This window comes from Pungitius pungitius, chromosome 11 (genome assembly GCF_949316345.1).
Source record: "Pungitius pungitius chromosome 11, fPunPun2.1, whole genome shotgun sequence".
Classification (NCBI taxonomy): Eukaryota; Metazoa; Chordata; class Actinopteri; order Perciformes; family Gasterosteidae; genus Pungitius; species Pungitius pungitius.
Window position 1 is genome coordinate 2,253,667 of NC_084910.1, and position 23,377 is coordinate 2,277,043.

General features: G+C 42.4%; 1 protein-coding gene across 3 annotated transcripts in view; it reads right to left on the reverse strand.

The window, feature by feature from the left end:
- Positions 1–23,377, reverse strand: part of ulk4 (unc-51 like kinase 4) — a 74,542-nt gene that overhangs the window by 3,705 nt on the left and 47,460 nt on the right. For 2 of the 3 annotated variants that reach the window (XM_062565758.1, XM_037453760.2), the window contains exons 31-37: positions 17,366–17,414; positions 15,308–15,413; positions 9,940–10,106; positions 8,175–8,270; positions 6,870–7,058; positions 3,628–3,716; positions 1,725–2,751 (exon numbers count right to left, since the gene is read on the reverse strand). In XM_062565758.1, the coding sequence (XP_062421742.1) occupies positions 2,661–2,751; positions 3,628–3,716; positions 6,870–7,058; positions 8,175–8,270; positions 9,940–10,106; positions 15,308–15,413; positions 17,366–17,414 (787 nt within the window). In that variant the 3' untranslated portion in view covers positions 1,725–2,660. Of the gene's footprint in view, positions 1–1,724; positions 2,752–3,627; positions 3,717–6,869; positions 7,059–8,174; positions 8,271–9,939; positions 10,107–15,307; positions 15,414–17,365; positions 17,415–23,377 lie in introns of those variants that run through there. The other variant, XM_062565757.1, reaches the window with a different exon arrangement.

Sequence of the window (23,377 nt, forward strand, 5' to 3'; positions counted from 1 at the left end):
AGCCACCATGTCCCTTGAGGGTTGAACCCAGATAAGGTTTAAAGTATAGAAATAGGGACGTATAGGTTGCTTCATCTAAGATCATTCCAGTCATGTCATGGGAAAAGAAATATTGTGAAAAAAGTCAAAATATGTAAGGTCAATATATATATTATTAGGGCCGGGACACAATTAAAAATATTAATCTAATTAGAGGCTTTGTAATTAATTAATCAAAATTAATCGCATTTTAATTGCATAAATATTTGACCTGAGAACAGTGAGAAGTTATTTTTTTCACATGGATTTTTATTTTTGTTCAACCAATTCAATTTAGAAATATAGTACTTTCAGAAATTCTGGTAGCCTTTAGGTAAGTAGACCTTCTGTAAATTATGTTTTTTAAGTAGACCAATACTTTCAAGTACATTCAGAACATTGGTTATTTTTTCAGACGTGGTCTTAGTTACCCTGGTCCTTAAACCAGTCATCCGGTGCAATGTGGGTTGGGTGTGGGTCCTTGTAACGTCCACGCTAGCTGCTAATTGTTTTGCGTTGAGGTGATACTTGAGGCTCGATGTGAATTCCTTGTTGCACAGCTTGCACACAACCACGCTCTTATCGACGCTTCCATCCGTGTGTTTATTTTAATAAGATTTCCCATTCACGGGGCCACCCCACACGGTCTCGTCAGCTTCTTCGTTCGTGTTCACTGTGGTTTGTTGTTGTCTGAAGTCATGAACGCTAGTTGGTGCTCCAGTATAATCGGTCCTCCGAAACTCATCCAGTGAGAAACGTTCCGCGGTGCAAAAAATGCGTAAAAAATGTTTGATGTGTTATTTTTTGTGTAATTAATTAATCTTTATTCACATTGTAATTAATTAACACACACGCGGAGCCACAAATGAAGCCAAAAGAACTACAAGCACTTCTGTTTCCTTCATCTCAAGCGGTTCTTCAGAGAGAGAAGTAGTTTGTTCAGATTGGATTCAGGCCCACTTCTTGAGAACGTCTTGCTCATTTGAAAAATTGCTTTTAATTGTAAAAGAATGAAAAAATGAAATCATCCACCTCTTCTTTACATTTTGGTCCATACGAAAATGAACAGAAATAAAGGCCGGATTGTATGACATCAGTGGTTCTTTTTGTGCAGTTATAAAATGCACCTTCAGCAGAGGTGAGCTGTGGCTCCCATCTTACTGTAGTCTGCCTCTGCTCCAAAACCTTCTGCACATAACATGACTATCAGGATTTTGTGTTTAACCCTATTTTCAGTATGTTTGCAGGTATTGATTACTACTGACCGCTTCGTCTTTGGCTGAAAGCATCAATCAAGTTGAGATGAGGTTTCAGAGCTCAAGGCTTGGAGATGGATATTTGAAAAGGCATTCCTCAGGTTGCCATGGTAAAGGCTGAATAACATAATTTGGGTTGGGATCTCAGCCCAGAACTTCCCTCTCCTTCCCACTTTTTTTTCCCATCCCCTCTCTCTGCCCCATCCATCCTCTCATTTAGCCCCCCACCCTCCTAACGTCTTTCATCTCCTGCCCTTTCTCCTAAAACCTCTGCTCCCCTACTTCTACAACGAAACCAGTGGGAGTGTGCCAGTCGCAGCCACTTCAAAGGCTGGAGCTGATCTCTGCTTTCATCTGCCAGAGAGAGAGAGAGAGAGAGAGAGAGAGAGAGAGAGAGAGACCATGCGAGCAGGAGAAAGTAAGATGGAGGGGGGGGGGGGGGGGGGGGAGAGGAATAGAGGGGGACAAACGGGGAAGAAAAGGGTTGACGGAGGAGAAAGGGGGTGGGGGGGTGGAGAGTAGGAGAGGCCTCTATTGCAGGACAACAATACACCTTTATTACAGATCTGACGCAGCCTGGGTGTGATTGAGAAACAGGGAGTTTGTAAATTGAAGGACTGAAAGCGACTATTTGTGTGTATACATTGTGTGTTTGTGTGAGAGAGTGTGAGTTTGTGTGTGACAAGTTGCGAGTCATCAAAGGAAGGATGGTCGCTACGGCGACAAAACTCTTGGCTTGAAGAGTGAACACACATTGGAGACCCCATACGATACAAAGATACAGCTGAACCCACCCCATACAATCCATCTGGAAGATGTTCTTCTTGTCTCTTATTGTATCTGTCACCATTAAATGTTGTTTAAAATATATTCTGAGTAAATACAAAATGCAGTTTTTAAATGCTTCATGTATTAAGGGAAAATAGATATCCAAACCTGCATGGCCCTTTATGAAAAAGTAATGGCCGCCTAACTGAAGAAGTGTTGGTGAAAACTGCCTCTCATTCAGATTAAAGTCCAGACTTTGGCTGAGCCACTCCAAAACCGTCATCCAGCTTCTTCTGAGCCATCAGAGGTGGACCTGCTGGGAACTGACGACTTTCTGGAGCAGAATTCATGGTTCCAATAATTATGGCAAGTGGTCCAGACCACACATGTGTGGCTGTATGATTTTGCCATGTCTCTTTTCTTATCGTCAAATCAAGAATGAGTCTCAATGGAGCTCAAAGCCCTAAAGACAGATGAGATGGTTCCGTCACCGCCGTGGAGTCCTTCCATTGGGCTCCATCATCACCCAGGACCTCCAATGGGAGCTGAACATCAGCTCTACCTTCAAGAAGGTTCAGCAGAGGTTGTTCCTTCTGAGGCAAAGACAATGATGGTGCATCATCCTCTGCTCCTCCATCTCATACGCTGCAGCGTGTCATCCGCTCTGCAGAGAGGCTGATCGGCTACGATCTGCCGTCCCTCCAGGACTCTGAGGCATAGATCATGCATGAGTTTTAAGGGGGAACAACTACCTTTTTCACATAGAAAAAACATTACCTTCACTAAATGAAAGCATGCATTTCGTATGACAAATATGCAAAAACTAAGAAACCAGGAAGGGGGGCTTAGTTTAAAAAAGACACACACAACCATTATGTGTACCATCTCCACCCAAATCGTGAAGTTCCTGAACTCATAACTCTTAGAGGGAAAGTGTTACTTTGTCAGATGCGTAAGGTGGTGCAGGCGATGTTTCAAGCCATTGATTTGAGATCTCAAAATCTCAATTTCTAACATATGAATACATTTAATCTCTCAGCTCTTTGTGGCTCATTAAGCTGACACTGTTCAGACAGAAGCTTGCATCCTTTCAAAATAGGAAAAGGTCAGTTTTGACACGTGTAAACATAAAAATAATAAGATGACAGAAAGAGCTTTGGAAACAAATGGTAAATGGACTGGACTTTTCTAGTCTTCTGACCACTCAAAGTGCTTTAACACTACATGACATCATTCATCCATTCATACACTGATGGAAGGACCTACCACACACAGTGGCACCTTCCCATCAGTAACTGACATTCACACACTAGCCACAGCTAAAGGAGCAATGCTGCAGAATGATTTGTTTCCCTGGAGGCACGCCGTCAACACTGACCTACACAATACCAACAGAATTGTTGCGCTTTGTGCAAACAAATGTAATAAATAATGTTTTGCCAAAATTATTTTATAAAAAGAAGTCATTCTCAGATCTATCCAAATAGTCTATTGAATCAGAATATAAAGATAAAAGAGATTTTCCTTGATACATGAATAAGCTATATGACATACACAATCGCATTCAAGCAGCAGAAGCACGCACCTGTTGGATTCAGTTATGTCCTGCAGTAGACCAATTAGCTCCGCTGCTTCAGGACAATCCAACCAATCAGATCGCTCTGTAGTCTGCACCTGCAGCAAAAGCGGGAGAACAAAGTTAGTGCAAAAAACTCATTGGTGTGAACTCCCTCAGGCGCATGCTAGGCCTACATAGTGTGTACCGATTGTGTGTAGGATGTCTTTATTAAGTCCGTTGTGAGACGATATTTAATTTACTTGATAAGTATGACTATGTATCTATGTAATAGTTCCAAATAAATTGTCCCAACACAATTCCCTTGCTGTAAAAAAAAAAAAAGATGGCAGATTTGGACTACGAGGATTGGCTGTAAGGTTGTTATTGTAGTTGTGGTATCAGGTGAGGGCCCCTTTCTGGAAAACCTCTCTAGGACCTGTGATCAAACGATGTATAGCGCGTCTGGTCTACATTGCATTTAGGAAGCTAACTAACGTAACTAAACTATATACTACTGGTGTCAGAATCATTTGTACAAGTAGATACAACAACTACTGTGAAGTCACACTCTGTCATTTATATCTACAATGATCAAATGATTTGCAATAAAAACGGTAGAATGCACACACACACACGCACATTTGTGTTTATTCATATTCTTTTCCAAGTTAGGTTTGTAATTAAGATCTGTTTTGATAATATCGTGACAGTTGTGAAACAAAATAATACATTTTAATGAAAAGTCAAATATACACTGAGCTCTGAATATTTATGTGTGCCTGTGTGTGTGTTTACGCACGCATGTCGTCACCGTGTTTGGTGAACGAGTTTGCCATGATCTCGGGTGACATCATCATCACCTATGTCTCTGGCGACGGCACGGTTGTTGCTAGGCAACGGGGTTAGGAGGAGACGAAGAGGCTCCGCTGACTCGCTTACTTTTCCAACACACACACACACACACACACACACACACACACACACACACACACACACACACACACACACACACACACACACACACACACACACACACACACACACACACACACACACACACACACACACACACACACACACACACACACACACACACACACACACACACACACACACATCATACTTTCTTTATTCCTGCTCTCCACCACATCTTTGCCCCCTTTTCTCCTTCTCCTCCTCCTCCCCTCATCTCTACCTGACCAACACCCTCACTCTATGACACTCAACTCATGAGAAGAGCACAGAGACAGAAAGACGGACATGGAGAGACAGGAGACGACAGATAGCCAGAGCTCCAAGGGAAAATAGGGAGTGGAGCACAATAACACTATTTGCTAAATTAAGGCTGAATGTCAATCGGTGAGTTCTAGTCCCTCTTTTACTTTTGGAAATCTGCTGTCCTTATACCGGGGGGGGGGGGGGGGGGGGGGGGGGGGGCACATGACTCAGCTGCAGATTTTCGGCCATCTGAAGGATTGATGATGGATCAACATATTGTTGTTTACAGTCCAAACATGAAAGTTTGAATAATTGGATGTAACTTGCATCAATTTTAATTTAGCGTCAAGATATTTGTGCCTCCAGAGATGAGACACAAGAGTGGGATTAAAAAGCAGCGTAAAACATGAAAAACATGACTACCGCCTGCATGGCCTGAAGGATCCAGGTTTGTCGAGTGGTAAGAAAACACAATTCACACAAAAAGCTGCAGGATAATACCTTCTGCTATACTACTAAGTCTAAAACATTTCAAACTTCTTTGAAAGAAATAACTTTCATTTAATTATCACCCCCCTTCAAGTCATTCCAATTTGTGCGAGGTGAAAAAAAGGATAAATTAAAATCTTCACTGATTCACACTGATTCATTCTCCCCCTCTCTCCTCCTTGGCAGTTTCCAAGCGATTAGCAGGATCTTTGATTGAGATTAACAAAGCCTTGAAATCAATGAAAGGTAATTAAAAAAGCCTTTGTTGAAGGGCAGACACTTACCTACAAATGAGAGTGGATGTGTGCGTCAGTGTGTGTTGTGGACAATGAATGTCTATTGCATTGAAAAAAGCTCAACTTACGAAAACGGTTTTGAAAGGTTGATTTGACTTTGACTTTTAAAAATGTAAGGACTGGACTCCAAAGGGCAAAAAGTAAATGGTGAGGGAAGAGTATTGCAACAGTACTCTGAGGTAACGTAACCATTACCCTATGTGCAATGAGTCAAAGGACTATGTGCACAGTGGTAGATATTTTGATGACCAGATAAAAGAATTCTAACCTTAACACTGAGCTCCTCAGTGACTCATCCACAAGCTACGAGGAAATGGCTTTCTACGAGAGGACAAATGCTACTACAGACACAAGAAGAGAGAGAGGTTACTCTGAGTGTGTGTGTGTGTGTGTGTGTGGGTGTGTGTGTGGGTGGTTCAGGTGGCTGCAACTAATTAGTGAGAAGCAGAGCAATACTAGCAAGCAAACTCTCTCTCTTACACTGACACACACACAGACACACAAATTGAGAAGCTTGCAGGCATAGCCTTCAGTAAGGTCACATGATGTCAGGGCGACAGTCGTCCTTGTGTCCCACATGCAGAAACTTTTTGTCATGACCCTCCAGCCGAGCCAAAACACTACAAACACAGTTTTAATGTCATTTGTAGGGTTCGAAAGAAAATCAGACAGTTCTTCAAGTTGTTCTTTTTGAGATTTTAAGATATATTTTCTCTGGACTGCCTTCACCGATCCTGCCTTTCATCACTTTGCTATCAAGAAACTGCCGTTGGAATAACGTTGGTGTCGCTGCTCAGTTTTCGCCACGTAACCTTAGCTGCTGGTGTTGTTGTTGTTGTTCACTTTTATTTCGGGGAACACAAGCTTCACGTAAACTCAAATCTCCTTTACATTTTCTTACAATAAGCAGTCTTTGGCTTGTATTATTATTAGGCAATCGGACTAAATTGGACAGATATTTAAAAAGAGTGACAGGCAGATACAAACCAACCCCTTGTCTCCCTCCCATCAGTCTAGTTCCAGTGAACAGCAGCACGACGTGTGTGTGTGTTCTCATGACACCAATACTTTCCTTCTGCAAGCTAAACAGCTAATATTTCAATTCAATACAAGCAAATACGGGGATATTCAACAACGTCATCTGATAAAATGTCATACAAGCAATGTTGACTTGTGTGAATATTTCTACACATGCATGCATGTTGCTCAGTGTGTGCGCGTGTGTGTGTGTGTGTGTCTGCATGGCGCTACATGCGCTGCACTCACCAGTCGTTTGATAATCCTAAGTGTGGTGCGTTGGATTCGGTGGCTCTCCATGTGCATGTGCAGGGCATGCGAAAAGCTTTGCAAACAGGAGGGCGACAGGCAGTCAGAACCCTCTCCTCCATACAGCTGGACCAGTAGGGACAGACACTGGATGGATTCCTCCAAAAGTTCCTGGTGGTCAGTGGAGAGCTGCCGGGAGACAAAGTCGGTTCATAAATGGAGCAATTAAATCCTTCCACGTACCATGCTCCTCTTCACGTCCCTGTAGTGACTATATCATTTTTAGCCTCTGTAAATATATTTTGAATATTTCCACACTGACAGAAGTTAATAACTGCAGAAGCATTAAGGATAATCTTTCTCTCTCAGCACCTATTATCTCGAACGGACCCCTTGCTAAACAAAGTCCCTTAATGTTAGTAAGTGAATAACAATACTTACCATGCAAGCTGCCTACTGTTCACAACTGTATTTTATTTTTTTTAATCACAAGCCAGTTTTAACATTTTAATTAGATTCAGGGATTATATCGATGCTGCTGGTTTTCTATTGGGCTAATCTCCCATGGGGCAAAGGGGCTGCGCAGAGACCGGGGTTGTGTCACCTGCCCCCTTAACACTCTCAGACCCAGATGTACACCCAACACTAAAAATCATTATTGTGTCCCTTGGGAAGAAAAGATTATATTTCCACATTACTCTCAAAATGAAGGCCAAGATTTTGATCTTATCTTCCTTTTTGGTTTTTCAGACAAAATCTAATTCTGTGGCGACACTTATTTGTATCAACCGAACAAGCAATGTGAAAGAGGTAAAGAGCATATAACATTCCTACTCTCATTTCACATGCGGCATGAACATTGTTTGAAAGAATAACTGAGGATAGTTTACTGTACTGCTTGACTAGCTGCATTACCACTGTATACAACCTCCTCAGGGAGAAAGTTAACTATGGAAGAACTTTTAAATGAGCTTGATCAGCAGTGATGCTGTTTACAGGGCAGTCAGACATGGGAGCAGGTTTGAGAATTAATCAAGGACGAGCTAATTACAGCCACAGTGGATTATGGTGGACTATATAGACTATAAAAGGACTTATATGGACTATAAAAAGACAGATGCAGGGGGCAAAATGACTTTAATGCCTAAATTCAACATACGGTGTCATTTTCAAGGAAGGTAGTTGAATTATAACTTAGTATAAGCTAATAACTCAAGTATTACCTTACCTATTATGTCCAGATACTTTTTTCCAATTTATCAACAAGCTCACGCACGCACACACTTCATTGAGAATTGGGCTCACCATGTGAATGAGGTGTGTGCTGAGTTGGCTCAGGGGTCTGTTTTCTAGGAGGAGCTTCTCTGCTGCATCAGTTTCTACTGCCGGAGAAGATAGCCTCTGGACACACACACACACACACACACACACACACACACACACACACACACACACACACACACACACACACACACACACACACACACACACACACACACACACACACACACACACACACACACACACACACACACACACACACACACACACACACACACACACACACACACAATAAATCATTTATAGAGATTTGACAGTCAATAGTGATGGATCTATGGACCTAACAAGACAGACTGACATTTGGAGAGAGTTACACCGATAACCAAATTAAGTGAGGAAACAGTTATCTGGATATTCAGTGGTTCTGTTCTTCAATACAAGATGTGCTCAAGACAACCAAGGTTAAACTATTTTTTTTAATTACTTTAGATTTTCTTTGTCATATCAAGATGTGTTTGCGTCTCTTTAGTACTGCAGCCCCCCTTTTCCTGCCCCCGTCTCATTAGCTCCTCTGTCCCTCACTTATTTTAGTTCAGTTCATGCCCACAGTGGAACTTCAGGCCAATTAGCTGTGGAATAACGTGATTAATACTAGCGCACATTTTCTCTCTCTTCCCCGACTTACTTCTTCTCCATTATGCTCGCTCTCTCGCCTTCTCAATTTTCTTCTGTAGAGTATATAATCTCTGACTCTCTCCCTCTCTTGACCAACGGAGTAATAGTTTGGGGAGAGTGTTCTAGTCACGTCCTCTCTCCTTATCAGACCTTATTACCCAAATGAATTTGGTTTGGGCAGAAGTTTTATTTTTAATGAGCTTTGGATTCCTGGCAGAATTGATTTCTGCCTCACATTCTGCTGGCCCCCTTTCACTGTGTCTCTTCCTTCTCTCATCTGTACCTCACTGCTTCCTCCTTCCTCTTCCACCCAGTCCTTTACCCTTTCTCTCCTTTAGTCCCTCCACCCCCCTGTCCAGGCATTAATATGTATGCATTGGGTTGGGGTGCACGCTATGGGGAGACAGGGGCTGGTGTGTGTGTGTGTGTGTGTACATGTGAGCATATGTGTGTGCGTGTAAAGGGAGGCGACGAGGACGGGAAGGACAAAGCCACTGGTGATAATGAGGCCGCAGGGACATAGCCAGACAGGCCGCTCCGTGTATGCCTTTGTTTGTGTGTGTGTGTGTGTGTGTGTGTGTGTGTGTGCGTATGTGTGTGTGTGCGTATGTGTGTGCGTGTGCGTGTGTCGCAGGGACTTGGGACCACATCTTCTTTCTCCTGAGTCCACAACTTCAATATTGCAGTTGCTTAAACCTGCTGGCTTCAACTGCCCACATCAATGGTCACAATACAGCCGTGCCTTCAGGGACACGGTGCAAGGGCAACATTTTGAGGGAATTGATTTTGTGATTTGGTTGCTGGTTCTGTGGTCAACAAAGATCACATTTCTAAATAGATGTGGGAAAAAGACCAGCCTATAAGGAGCACTACAACATGGTACAGCAAAACAGCTGACACATGGTAACATTTGTTTAAAATGTCAGGATTTCTTAGCAAGAACTGTGGGTTTTAAAGTTAATCATAGCTAAATATTTGATCTAAAGATGAGGTATGATTGAGGTAGTAAGTAAAACAGATGGCAACAAATCTGAGATAACATCAACATTAACTTCAAACTATTTAAAACAAGAACTAATGGCCAATCAAAATGCTAGTGTGTGAGTGGACGTACCTGTAGAGCGCAGCGGACAACAACAGAGGTTTGTTTCAGGATGGTGTGAAGCAGTTCCAGCAGGGCTTGCAATACAAGATGGCTGACCTTCCTCCCAGCGTGTCCCTCTCTATCCATGTGGACTAGTGCAGCCTCTGAGAGGGTGATCACCACCACCTCTGTTAGGCCTGTATAGAAGAGGAAGAGTCATTGGAGGAAGGGTTGGATTGTGACTTGTTTTTGTTTGTTGGTCAGTCTACATCACCGATCTCCAACTTTATTCCTCTAAAAAACTAACATATAATTAAACTTGCTGAGAGACAATTACAAATCTTTGATTGACGGACACACACATTGTTTATACGGTTTCCCAATCCTCAAAAATATTAGTATATATTTTTGCTGTTTATTTGCTGAGCTCATTCTTATGGTCATTGTCTGGTGTGCCTGCTAGTGTTTGCTTACATTGAGTAATGTTAAAGTTTCACTGATGCAACCAAAGTTGGAAACGGAAAACAATCATCTTGTGTCAGAAGAGGCCTGATGTCTAAGCATTTGATGGGTGAGACATTTAAACAAAGACATTTACAAACTGACTGACTTATCAGACGTTAAAGCAGCAAGTTATCGTCAGTACACACCTGACACGCCAGATGGTATTTGTAAAATATGGATGTTGTCTCAGTTGTTTGGGTGAGTTATATAAAAACTAGAGGGTTTATTAGTTATAGAGAGCAAAAAATAATGAAATGCACTATTTCTGGTGTTAAGTTTTTAACATTGAGGTTTACGGGGTTCTACTCGCATTAGGAGGCAGGTGCAGGTGGTCATTTGAAGAGCTGATATTTTTTGGCAATTCCACACTTCATTTGTCAGCCCAGAGGTTGCTGCTCCTTTCTAACACTGACCCATCTGAGATGCCTTCATTGAAAACGGTTTGGAAAAGGCAGGCACTTTCAAAAAAGGTGATTGGATGAACCTTCTGTCAATTCCACAGTAAGTAGGTAACACAAACGGCAAAAACCAAAGACACCCTATTTTAGGTGATCATCTAGAAATACATGTTCTGCTCTCCTCTTGCTTCCCTCCATCCTTCCCTGGACAATTGTCCGATAACAGGTTGTAAAGCTGCTAACCCTAGCTAAGTCATGAATAAATAGCTCTTACTAAGTACAAAACCATGTTCCTTTGCTCAGTGAATTTAACATCAGTGTTCTCACCACACATCCATGCAAGCAAATACTACATACATTTCCACCGTGCCAAAACTAAAAAGTTGTAATTCCCTTTTATTTTTGTGCACAGAAAGGTAAGACGTTTAAATGCCTTTCTCCACTGAGGAAAACTCACCCAGTGTTATTTTCTATTTCAATAGATCTTTATTTAGAATGTAGACAGTGTGCATTTATTTTTGTCAGCGAAAATGCAACACTGCCAACACTAGAAAGCTATCAAGCTAGCCTGCTGTCAGTAGAATGAACCGTTACTTTGTCAAACTGCCTCATAATTGAATAAACAGACTGTTCTACTTTGGACCGTTCAGTCAGACACGGACCTCTCGTGGTGTTAATGTGATCCGACACCGCAGTCGTCTTCAGGGGAAAACTGTGTTCCAGATAGCTGCTCATGTATATGTAAATAATATTTTACTATTATGGTATGTTATAATGTTGAGAATATTTGTCATTAGTATACACAGCTTTCTTTACCAAATGAACAAACAAAATGATATTAAATACATTAAGCTACCTTTCATCAGCCATGCATCACTCTTGGCGTATGCTCATACTGAAAAAAAATATAGAAGCAAGTCCCCTTGTAAATAGTTTTCATGTAGATTTAAATGGTTTTATAAAAACTCAATTTTAAAACTGTCAAATATTTACAAGTATTGCTTGCTCAGAGTGGAAGCCATTGTGCGTTGTCCTATTTTGGAGATAAAAATAGACTCCCTACAGTGCTTTGTGACATTATCTATTTATAAACCACTGTTAAATTAGTTCTATTGGAAATCAACAGGACAGATGGTTTAAAGCATTACTGTCTAAGCCAAGAATGAAGTTTTGTGGGGACAGAAAAAAAACAGACTAAATTCAATTTGTGTACATGGTTACAATAATAGATAATAATAATAGTTTGGGTTGACTTTCAAAGAATGCTTTGGTCAAATCATGTGTGCGGTTAGTAGGGCTTCCCCCTTGTGGCCCATTAATTGACACATTTTTGGTCTTATTTGACCTCTATAGTCAGAGTTATTCAGCAAACAAACCAATTTTATTTTGTGGATTAAATAGTATTCACAAAATGTTGTCTGCAATGTATGAACCCATTTTTCTATTCTGCCCCATGGCTGAAGGAAGCATTCTGTGGAGCACTGAAATAGAACTCATACCCAAACTACAAAACAGGCTGCTTGTCAATCATTTCCAAACTATCCCATGTGACTGGATCAGCGATTGGGAAATGTCACCAGATTACCACATATATGTAAATAAATGACTTGAAAGGGGAGTTTTGCAACATAAAATTATATTTGAGAAATATATAATTACTAGGGCTGTCAAAAATAGCGCGTTAACGGCGTTAATTAGCTGTTTGTTGTTAATTACGTCAATTTTTTTGACGCATTTCACGCATGCGCAGTGTGACAAATTATTCAGGTCCGGAAAGAACCTCTTCTTCTAGGGAATGCACTTCATCCTATACAACACATTACTGCCACCTGCAGGCATACGTCAGGCCGTCAGGTTCAGCAAGTCGTTTGCGCCAGAGACCCGCACCCCCCCCCCCCCCCTCCCCCTCCCCCCGGTTCTCGCGCAGCCGAACAGAGAAGAAGAAAAGCTCCGCCCAGCAGAGCTTTGCTAAGAAAAATAAATAAAGAGCAGCGCTGAGATAGAGGAAAGACCATCGGAGAGACCCGTAATACTGTTCTGAAACATGCGGAGGAAGAGAAGCCAATGCGATGTAATTCCTCCCAGGTATGGGGATATTTCACACTGAAATGGGGGTGGTAGCGGATTTCTTTGCAGCGCCAGTCGTTCTAATCGCCGCGCTTGACTTTAAGGTGTAACCTTTATTATTGTTCGGTCTGAAACGGCGCGCCCAGTGACGGGTGGTGCAGCAATATTGTTGTTCGGGTGGAAATCGGGAGAAAGGTCGGTCCGGGAGATTTTCGGGAGGGGCTTTGAAATTCGGGAGGGTTGACATGTCTGGTCATGTCTGGTCATCGCAGGAGCACAAACTCACAGCAGAGTGGGATAAACTGCAGAGGCTCGAGACCCTTCTAGAGCCATGCAGGGAAATCAGTCTAACTTATCAAATAACATTGATTTGATTATTTTCTGGAATGAATTAAAAAATCAAATATCAATAACATGTATTTATGTAAAAAATAATAATTATGATAATAATAATGATAATTATGTATCTGTGTCCTGTTATTTATTTTTATTATGCATTTCAGAAAGAAAAAATTGTTAGGATTCAGGTGATTAATCATGATTAATCCACTGAAAATTCTGATTAATTTGATTAAAATTTTTAATCATTTGACAGCCCTAATAATTACATATAAATATTACAAATCAATGTGTCTTATTTATGATCAGTCCAGTAGCCCCTTGTGTGCCAATATGAAAACATCCATATGGATTTAATTATGCCAATGGTGCTTAACTGAGTACACATATGGCCCGTCAAGCCCTGTGGAAGAACCATTAGAGAACCACCATTTGGGGAAATAACCTGAATCCAGGTTTAAATGGCAACTCATAGATTCAAGTCCCACACATGCTAGTTAACATCGGCACAGAGGCAATTACCTAAAACAATCCTTCAAGCTTCTCACAAAAGGTCAAGAGAAAAAACAAAGATTTTCTTCAGACTTAAACCTCAAAGATTCTCAAAGATTCTGAAGGCACATGGAGCCCTTAAAGACTTCTGTAAATAACTACCACACCACACTCAGGGTTCGAAGGGAACACTTCTGAAAATGGTGGGTTGATGTTTCTAGCCCCAAGAAAATGAGTTTTCAACCTCACTGTACTTAATGATCAGATGACAACCTAGACGTTCTATAATAGACTGCTTGATGTTCACAAATAAAAACTGAGCCTTCCAACTGCCAACTTTGTTTAGGAGGAGTCTCTTCCCCTCCTGAACCAAATGTTCACTCACTTCCACCTCAACATCTCTTCATCACTCCTTTACTCTTCTTCTCTTTCTCTCCCTCTCCCGCTCTCTCTCTCCCCCTGTCTGTCCTGATTCCCCAGGGGGTATTATCTCAGTCAGAGGCAAATCTGCCCAATTATAAACCTCATCTCCTCCTTTTCTTTCACACACACATTGGACGCTCCTGCACCCACACGCACATCTTCTCTGTTTTCACAGGCAGAAACACAAATCCATTCACACAAGCATAAAAACCATCTCCTCCTCACCCTATCCCTTCTTTATTTCCATCGACACACTGATCTGGAGTGAACCACAACTACAAAAAGGGAGAATTGGAGAGCAGAAGATAGCAGTAAACTCAAAATAGAGGATGGGGGAGAAGGAAGAAACAGTAACAGAGCGACGGAGGGAGAGGAGATGATGTGGCAAGATGTGAGCTGAGAAGATTAAAAAAGTAGAGGGAGAAGGAGGGACAGAAATAGGTGAACAAGTAAACAGAAAGAGGAGAGGAGAGGGAGATAGCGTTAATTGCCCGGCCAGTATTAATGCTGGGCTGACAGTTTCTTGTTGAGAGGGAAGCTGATTGGACGATAATGATGCTGACTGGTGAACTGCCGCACTGCTGACCCAATGAAAACAGCAGAGGAAAGGTTGATAGCGGTTTTGTGAAGTCAGGGTGTGCAGAGGAAAAGATGGACAGACAGAATGAGACACAGAATAATGAGTGACCAGGGAGAGAGAAATGCAAACAGTCCTAAATAGTAATCAGAGAAAGCAAGAATTATTGTGTTACATTTTCACTGCAGCTGAGAGTTGAAATTACAGCGTTGGACTGCAGGTCCTGACACATTTGCATACACACACACACACACACACACACACACACACACACACACAATAGCTGGGGGACTAAACAACATTATGTGCCTCATTGCCTGGGCCTTGTGAAGCACACAAACAGCCAGAGCGTTTGACCAGACTAAGCATTATGCTGCAGCAGGACAGCAGGCTTGGGGAAAACAACAGGTCAACAGGCAACATGATGCTTTATAATACGTGCAGAGTAGATGTATAGAATTCACTCTGCTGCTGTGAGGTCAATGACAGACAGGCCTCTAGGACTCGCTCACCTCACTCATAGTACAAATCAAGAAAAGTAAAGAAAGGTTGGGTTTCAAAGGAGAGGTATTTCCTCTCTTGTGTAGACGTACTGTACCTTGTTGGTATTGTGTCTCCAGATCCAAGACTGTGTCTCCACACAGATTACACAGCAAGGCGATGGCATTCTGGACCACCCCACTGGTAACACAACTACTGTTGGCCTGGAGAAGGTACAACAGAATAACCTTTGTTACAGTTCAGCCCACAACATCATGTATTCAACAATAAATGTACAATTGATAAAGGAATTGGAATTATGGTACTGAACATTTTCAGTTTTTATTGTTAAAGAATACTACTTCTTTATGACAAAGCCATGCAAAGACTATAATAACTGTGTGGACCATACCATACCTCAGAAAACAACCAGCAAGAGAATAAATGGTCTTGATTCTGATGTATTTACTATCCTTTGTAACAGAAAACGTACATCTTGTCCTGGAGTTTCTGTTTTATTTCACGTCTTTTTGTTATTACAGTACAATTGGGTAGTTTGTCACATAATCGACACATGCTCATGACGTATGACGAAGCACAGCAATATTTCTTCACACACACCCAGAGAAGAATCATATGTTCTGTCCAATTTAGTTCAAATTGATGATGTGTATAAGATGAATGAGCCTTTGATAATGAAGTGGTTTGGAAGAGAACCAGAAGCAAGGCTGTAGTCTCCATTTCCTTACTCTGATCTCCTCAACCTCTCTTCTCTTGCCCCCCGCACCCTTCCACCTCACTGACTACTTTGTCTTTCTCTTTCGTAGAAAACCTGGTCTCCTTTCTCCTGCAGTAATTCACTTATCCTTCTCTCTCCTGCCCTCATTTCACTATTGATCCTCTCTGGAATACACCAACTCTGCCCGCAGGGTCTGAGCGCATAGGTGTGATCTGTGCACGGGCCGATAAGCCAGGCTCGCACTCACCATGTGCAGTAGCCTGAGGCTGAAGACAATGATATCAATTCACACCTACTGTAGACAACCTGCCTGTCAGTAACAGCAAATGATACATTCATGTTGATCTTAATGGACTAATGAGCCCAGAAAGGACTATGATGTGCATCACTGAAAGCATAAACCTGAAAAAGGAGCTAAGAGGAACAGAAAAGGGAATTTTAACAGTGACTTACTGCCCTTAACTTTCTCATAGAGCATTAAACATTGCTTAGTGCTGAATCTACAGAATGTACAATAGAAGTGAGACGGCGCTTTTAAACTATTTGACAAAACAACTGTGATCAGTCTCTTGCTCCTCAGGCTCAACAAGAAACCAGTTATAGAAGTCTAGTCTGCTTCCTGACTTCCTTTCATGTCTGAAGCAGAAAGACTTCATCATCCAGACAAATACAATTAGGTGAGTTTCTCCACGACAAGTGTGATCACCAGTGGCAGGTGTAATCAATCCAGATCACAGCGTTTCAAGCAGGAGAAATCAATGAAAAATACGGACGGCCTTAATAAATCCAGACATGACTGGTTCAGACACGAGTAAACAATCAAGAGCAGGATTAATCAGGCTGTTGGATAAGAGTGTTTACATTCTGCATCAGCCACTCCGCGCTGGACAGGCAGCCGTGCACAACACTGCTTATTTAGTATGTTTGTGTGTGTGCGTGTAAACGGTTTGTGGGTTCATTAGATGCTGTGTATGCAACCAGGGTCAGGTGAAATAAATTGTTTACTGGAAACGTTGTTGTGCTTCGCTGATTGAAAGACCCATGCTGTGGGTGCGTGCATTTGTGTGGGATCTTAATAGCAGTGTATATATTCTCATTCTATTAACCGTTCCTCCTCTCAATGGCTGACCTGCCAGTCAATTACATCAGACTTCTAAAAGGTCAACACCCCTGAGACGTATTTGCATAACTACCTCTATAAATGTTACATAGAGTGAGTTAGAGAAGAAAGAGATGGAGACAGAATACAACTGAGGGAAATAAAATGCAGAAATGCAATGAAATAAAACAGATTGGGACAACTAAGATTGATGAGCCGATTGTAGGAATATTCCAACAGACTGACTGATTATTTCATTGACTAGCTGAATGAGCAAGAGATTTGATGATTGGCTGAATAAAATGGATGAATTGCTTAAGCAAGATGAGTTTTCTTACCATAATCAGTTGAAAGACCATTGGTAGGATCCTACTGTGTTTAATCAACCTGAAAAGCAAATGGGGAAAATACATTTTGGAGAAGAGGTAGAAAGTCAAGGCTTACAAGTGTATCTAATTTAGTGGAGGCAATTCACCGCACTGTTCACCCCACACACACCCACATGGACACACACTGGGCTGTTTCATCTTTATTACGGTTGGAGTTCCGCTACAATGGCTCCTGTCTGGTACCAGTGGAATTGTGGGGAGAGAGGGGGGAAGGAGATGTGATGTGAGCAGATGAAGGAGGAGAGGGGAAGGGCATGAAAAAGAGGAGTTGAGAAGAGGATGAGGGGAAGAGAAGATTACATATCAAGAGGAGAAAGGAAGGAGGATTATAGAGGAGAGAAGACTATTTGGGCCGAGAAAAGAGGAAGGACAGCGGAGTGGAACAAATGGAAAGGAGTGAAAACAAAAGGCCGATATGGAGGACTCCATATTGAAAAGCGGTGAGAAAAGAGCGGAGAGGGAGTGAAAGATGGCCATCTATATTGATAATGACATCCTGTCTACTTACTGATTAAGGTTCTTTGATTTTGCAATTAATTACTGTGTGTTAGGAGAGTCAACACGTATGCACACACACACACCTTGTGTTAGAAAGCGCTGTAAGGGGAACAAAGCCCGCTGAAGTCTGACCGGTGGAAATATGGTAAAGGAAAAAAAGGTTGTTCGTCTTAATTTTAAGTATGAATTATAGCTTGCCTGGAAGGCATCACACCACTTAGAGAAACCTTATTGTGAACTTTTTAGCAGCAAACATAGAGGAATAAACTTCCTGTAATGTTCTTCAAAGTTTATTAAAATCAGAGTGCATAAACTGGGTGGCTGTATTCATTCGATAAAAGTTAATGTCCTGGTATAAATGCATCTTAAATGTTTTATATGAACTGCTAATGGCCTTCCTCAAGTCATAAATGTTTATTTATCCATTATTTTTGGTGCAGTCCTGTACACTACTTTTAACAGGAATCAATACCAGTATCATTTCATCCTAAGGTCACACCATTACAGAGTTTTGTGAACCAAAACAACAACATCTAGTGAAGAATCTAGTTGCTGCGACCAGCACACCACTGATCTACCAGTATTCAAATGCATTAAAATGTCTCTGGAGGATCCTGTAGAGTTGTGGACACTGATAGATTTTTGTAGTAGTTATTTTCAACCTATCAGAGTGATGATAAACTATATATTAAGACTGTACCGTTTGTGAGTCCTTCAACAGTTTCTCTTTTCTCATCATATGAACGTGTGTGTGTTATGAGGTGATGGATGTCCTCCCATTAGGAAGGTGACTGGGTAGGGACAGGCCCGGCCGGCACAGCATGATAAACCGAACCACCTTTAAACGACCAGCCATGCATCATTGGACACCAAGCACAACACCAGGCCTCGAAGCAGCCAGAGCACAACAGTTTATACGAGAACAAACACAGACGAGACAACCTTTGCTGCATTAGTCATACATCGACAGTCGCTTTACAATAGAGAATATATCATGGACAACTTAGATGTATTAACCTCAGCTCTACTTGTAGGAGCGGTCGGTAAAATCAACGCGCATTTGGCTCGTATTGTCACTTCGATATTCCTTTATTCATGGTTCGGTCAAAACAACATAAATCACACTCATAAATAGACGGAGAATTCAACTCGTAATGCGTAATGCGTAATGCGGTCAAAAAATAGTGTCTCCTTCCGCCCTCAAAATAGAAAAACACACCTGGCCTTACACAGGTGACATTTAAATAGCCGACGCCCCCTGACGTCATCATTAAATCATCACAAATAAATCAACAGAAAAGGCAGTTTCATATGCACAATACAAATGTAGTGGAATGGCTTCTACACTCCGGCCCCTAATTGACCGGTATAGGACAATTCATACATTTAAACAAATGAAGACCATTCTCTAGAGTCCTTTGTCTCGTGTTCATAGAATTAAGAAAAAAGGCCAAAAATATAATCCATTTAGTTCCGATAGTCCTTTTTGGAAAACGGGTTCCAAAAATTCCAAAAATGTGAACGAAAAGTTTTTTGAGAAAAGGAAAATGAGTTCTCTCAAGGGTCGAAGAAAAAAAAAAAAATCTAATCAGGGCATGTCTTGTAGAAGGCACAGCTTCGTGATGGGCCTTTCCAAGGTGCCATTTTGTGTCCTGATCTTGACACGACGTACATGTCCCCTTTTGTCGGGAAAGGTTTCCGTGATTCGGCCCATAGGCCAGGAGTTGCGTGGTGAGCTTTCATCGATGATCAGCACTATGTCTCCATGCTTTAGGTTCCTTTTGATCTTATTCCATTTCTGTCTCTCCTGTAGCAATGGGAGGTACTCTCGTATCCAGCGTTTCCAGAAAAGATCCGCTATATACTGAGTCTGCTTCCATCTTCGTCTGGAATAGGTATCACTTTTGTCGAAGAGTCCAGGTGGAAGAGTCGGCATTCGCTTCATTTGAAGCAGGTGGTTGGGTGTCAGAGGTTCTGGATCTTTTGCATCTTGGGATAAGACTGTGATGGGCCGGTCATTCATGATTGCCTCTACTTCACATAGAGCTGTTTGGAGACTCTCGTCATCCAGGATCTGTTCTCTTGTGATGGAGTAGAGGTTCTTTTTTATTATCCGGATGAGTCGTTCCCATACGCCTCCATGATGGGCACCATATGGTGGGTTGAATGTCCATTTGATACCTTCAGCGTGCATCGAATGCTGGATCTTGCTGAGGTCAAGGTGTGTAAGTGCTTCTCGAAGCTCTCGTTCAGTCCCGACAAAATTAGTGCCGTTATCGGAAACAATTTCTTTCACTTGGCCTCGTCTGCAGATGAATCTTCGCAGTGCAGAAATGCATGAGTCTGTATCCATTGAGTAGGCCATCTCCAGATGTACAGCTCTGCTTGCTAGGCACGTAAACAAGGCTCCGTACCGTTTTAGTTTGCTGCGGCCGCGCTTGACTTCTATGGGCCCGAAGTAGTCTAGTCCTGTATGGGTGAAGGGCGGCAAATCAGGTGTTATCCTGTGTAGCGGTAGGTCGGACATTTTTTGTGTCATTGCTGTGCCATGCCATCTCCTGCAAAGTACACAGTCCCTTGTTATCTTTCTTGCAGCAGAATTTACTCTTAGAATCCAGTATTTTGTCCTGAGTTTTGCGATAAGTTGATTTCTTCCACAATGAGCCATCGAGGTGTGATGTAGTAGTAGCTTTGACAGGTGGTTGTCCTTGGGTAGAATAGCAGGATGTTTGGTTTCCTCTGGCATTGCCAGCTTACTTAGTCTGCCTCCGACTCTCAGGATTCCATGTTGGAGGATGGGATCTAGTCTATAGATCCTACTGTTTGTCTTTATTGGTAAGCCCCTTTGTAGAGAGGTCACCTCATCTTTGAAGGATTGTTGTTGGACATAAGACACAAGTGATTGCTCTGCCTTGGCTAAATCCTCCACGGACAGCTGCGACCTGGTTCCGTACGTGTTAGTCATTTTCTTTCGTCTCAGAGCTTCTTTGATTTTTAAGATCCAGGCTGATGATCGGATCAATTTGTTCCATGATGAGAAGTGCTCAATAAAACGAGTCAGTGGCCTTTCATTTTGCAGTATACTTGTAGTGAAAGCCATGGCCACCTTCTTGACCTCCGGGTCACTGTCATACAGCATGGGTGGTACTTGAATCACTGGCCAGTCAGTTTCCGGTTGCATCAGGAAATTTGGACCACTCAGCCAATGTCCTTCTTGAATGAACTTCTCTGTTTTTATTCCTCTTGATGCCATATCTGCGGGGTTGAGTTCTGTCTTTATGTGGCGCCATTGGAATTTGTGTGTCAGATCCCGAATAGTGGACACTCGGTTGGCTACATAGGTTTGAAACCTTCTGGCGTCATTTTGGATGTATTTTAAGACAGCGGTACTGTCGGTCCAAAAGACTGAGTCCTCGAGGATTAACTCGAGCTCTCTCCTCAGCATCCTGTCCATCCTAGCAGCGAGAACTGCACTAGCAAGCTCTAGACGTGGAATTGTCACCACCTTTAAGGGTGCAACTCTTGATTTCCCAATCAAAAACATTATGTGAGGTAGTCCAACTTTACTGCCGTGTTTCAAGTAGCTGACTGTCCCGTAACCTCGCTCACTTGCGTCGCAGAAGTGGTGCATCTGTGCTCTAACAACCTCGGAATCTTGTGGCTTAAGGCATCTCCTGATTCTTAGGTTGGAAATCAGGTTAAGATCTTTTAGCCATTCCGTCCATCTCTCTGTGTAAGCAGTTGGTATCGTTTCATCCCATCCACAATTTAGCTTGCACAGGTCCTGCAGTATTCCTCTTCCTGTCAGCATGACTGGCGCTATGAAACCTAGGGGGTCGTATACAGAGTTCAACACCGATAGAATGCTTCTGCGTGTTACTGATGGTTGTTTTGGGGTGATTGAATAGAAGAAAGTGTCTGACTCAATGTCCCATCGCATGCCGAGGGCCCTTTCGATGGGCAATTTGTCTTTGTCGAGGTCTAGATCTTTGACTGCCTTTGCTCTCTCCTCCACTGGAACAGAGGCAAGGACTGCACGACTGTTACTGGTCCATTTGGTGAGTTTAAATCCACCTGTGGTGCAGACTGATCGAAGCTCTTTCACCAGACGGATGGCTTGGCTCTCGTTTGGGACAGATTTCAGACAGTCGTCTACGTAAAAGTTTTGGCGAATGGTGTTTAGAGCATCAGTGCTACACTTTCCTTCGTTGTCATCAGCTGTCCGCTTCAGTGCAAAATTGGCACAGCTCGGTGATGAGACTGCTCCGAAGAGATGCACAGTCATCCGGTATTCTGCTAGCGGTTGGTTGGTGTCGCCATCTGGCCACCACAGGAATCTGAGGAAGTCCACATCATGCTTTGGTATTCTTACTTGATGGAACATTCCTTCAATGTCCCCCATCACTGCCACTGGTTCCTGTCGGAATCTGAGGAGTACACCCAATAGTGTGTTCGTAAGGTCAGGACCCGGCAACAGCTCACGATTTAAGGAAGTTCCTTGGAATGAAGAGGTGCAGTCGAACACCACCCGGATAGTCTTTTTTCTTTTGTGGTAGACACCATGGTGAGGAATATACCACAGTCGTCCGTCTTTCCGGGAGAGTTGTTCCTCTGGCACTCTTTCTGCATGCCCTTTCCTCAGGACGTCACACATGAAGCCATTATAGTCTTTCCGAAAGGATTCGTCTTTCTGGAATCTACGGGCAAGATTCAATACTCTTTGTTCCGCCACCTTCCTGTTGTTTGGCATACTGATGTTATCCTGACGGAAAGGAAGTCGTATTTCGTAGTGGCCATCTTTCCTTTTGACTGAGCTGTTCATCACATGCAAGAATTTCTTGTCTTCAAATGAGTGCTCTTGTTTTTCATTGTAGGCCAACTCTGAAAAGTCTTGGTTGTATTGGTGTCTTAGAAGCTCTTCTAGCTTGGCTACTGATATTCTATTGGATGCTATCCGTGGCCGGCCGTCCTCATCCATAGGTGCAGTGCTGCAGAGAGGTCCATTTATAGTCCAACCTAGGCATGTAAGGACTGCATAGGGCCCCTTGCCTTGGCTATTGATCACTCTCAGTGGCTCCATAGCCTGTGGAACATTTGTACCGATCAATAGGCCTACTTCTGCTTTGATGGGTTTTATGTGGACCTCATTTAAGTAGGGAATTCCCTTTATGTCCGTTTCTGTCGGGATGTTTTCTTGACTGACAGGGATGGCATTTTGTGTGAAGGCTTCAGGAAGTTCTATGAAGCTGTTGCCTTCCAAGCTGCATACCTCCAGTCCTCTTATTACGTGGGTTTTCACAGGTTTTTCATGACCCATCGTTCTGAGTAATATTTCGGTTTTCTTTCCTCTGACGGACAACTGTTCCATCAGGTTTTCTGTGACAAAGGTAGCAGTGCTTCCGGGATCTAGGAATGCATACGTCTCTATCAGACGGCTGCCTTTGTGTGCCTTTATTTTTACAG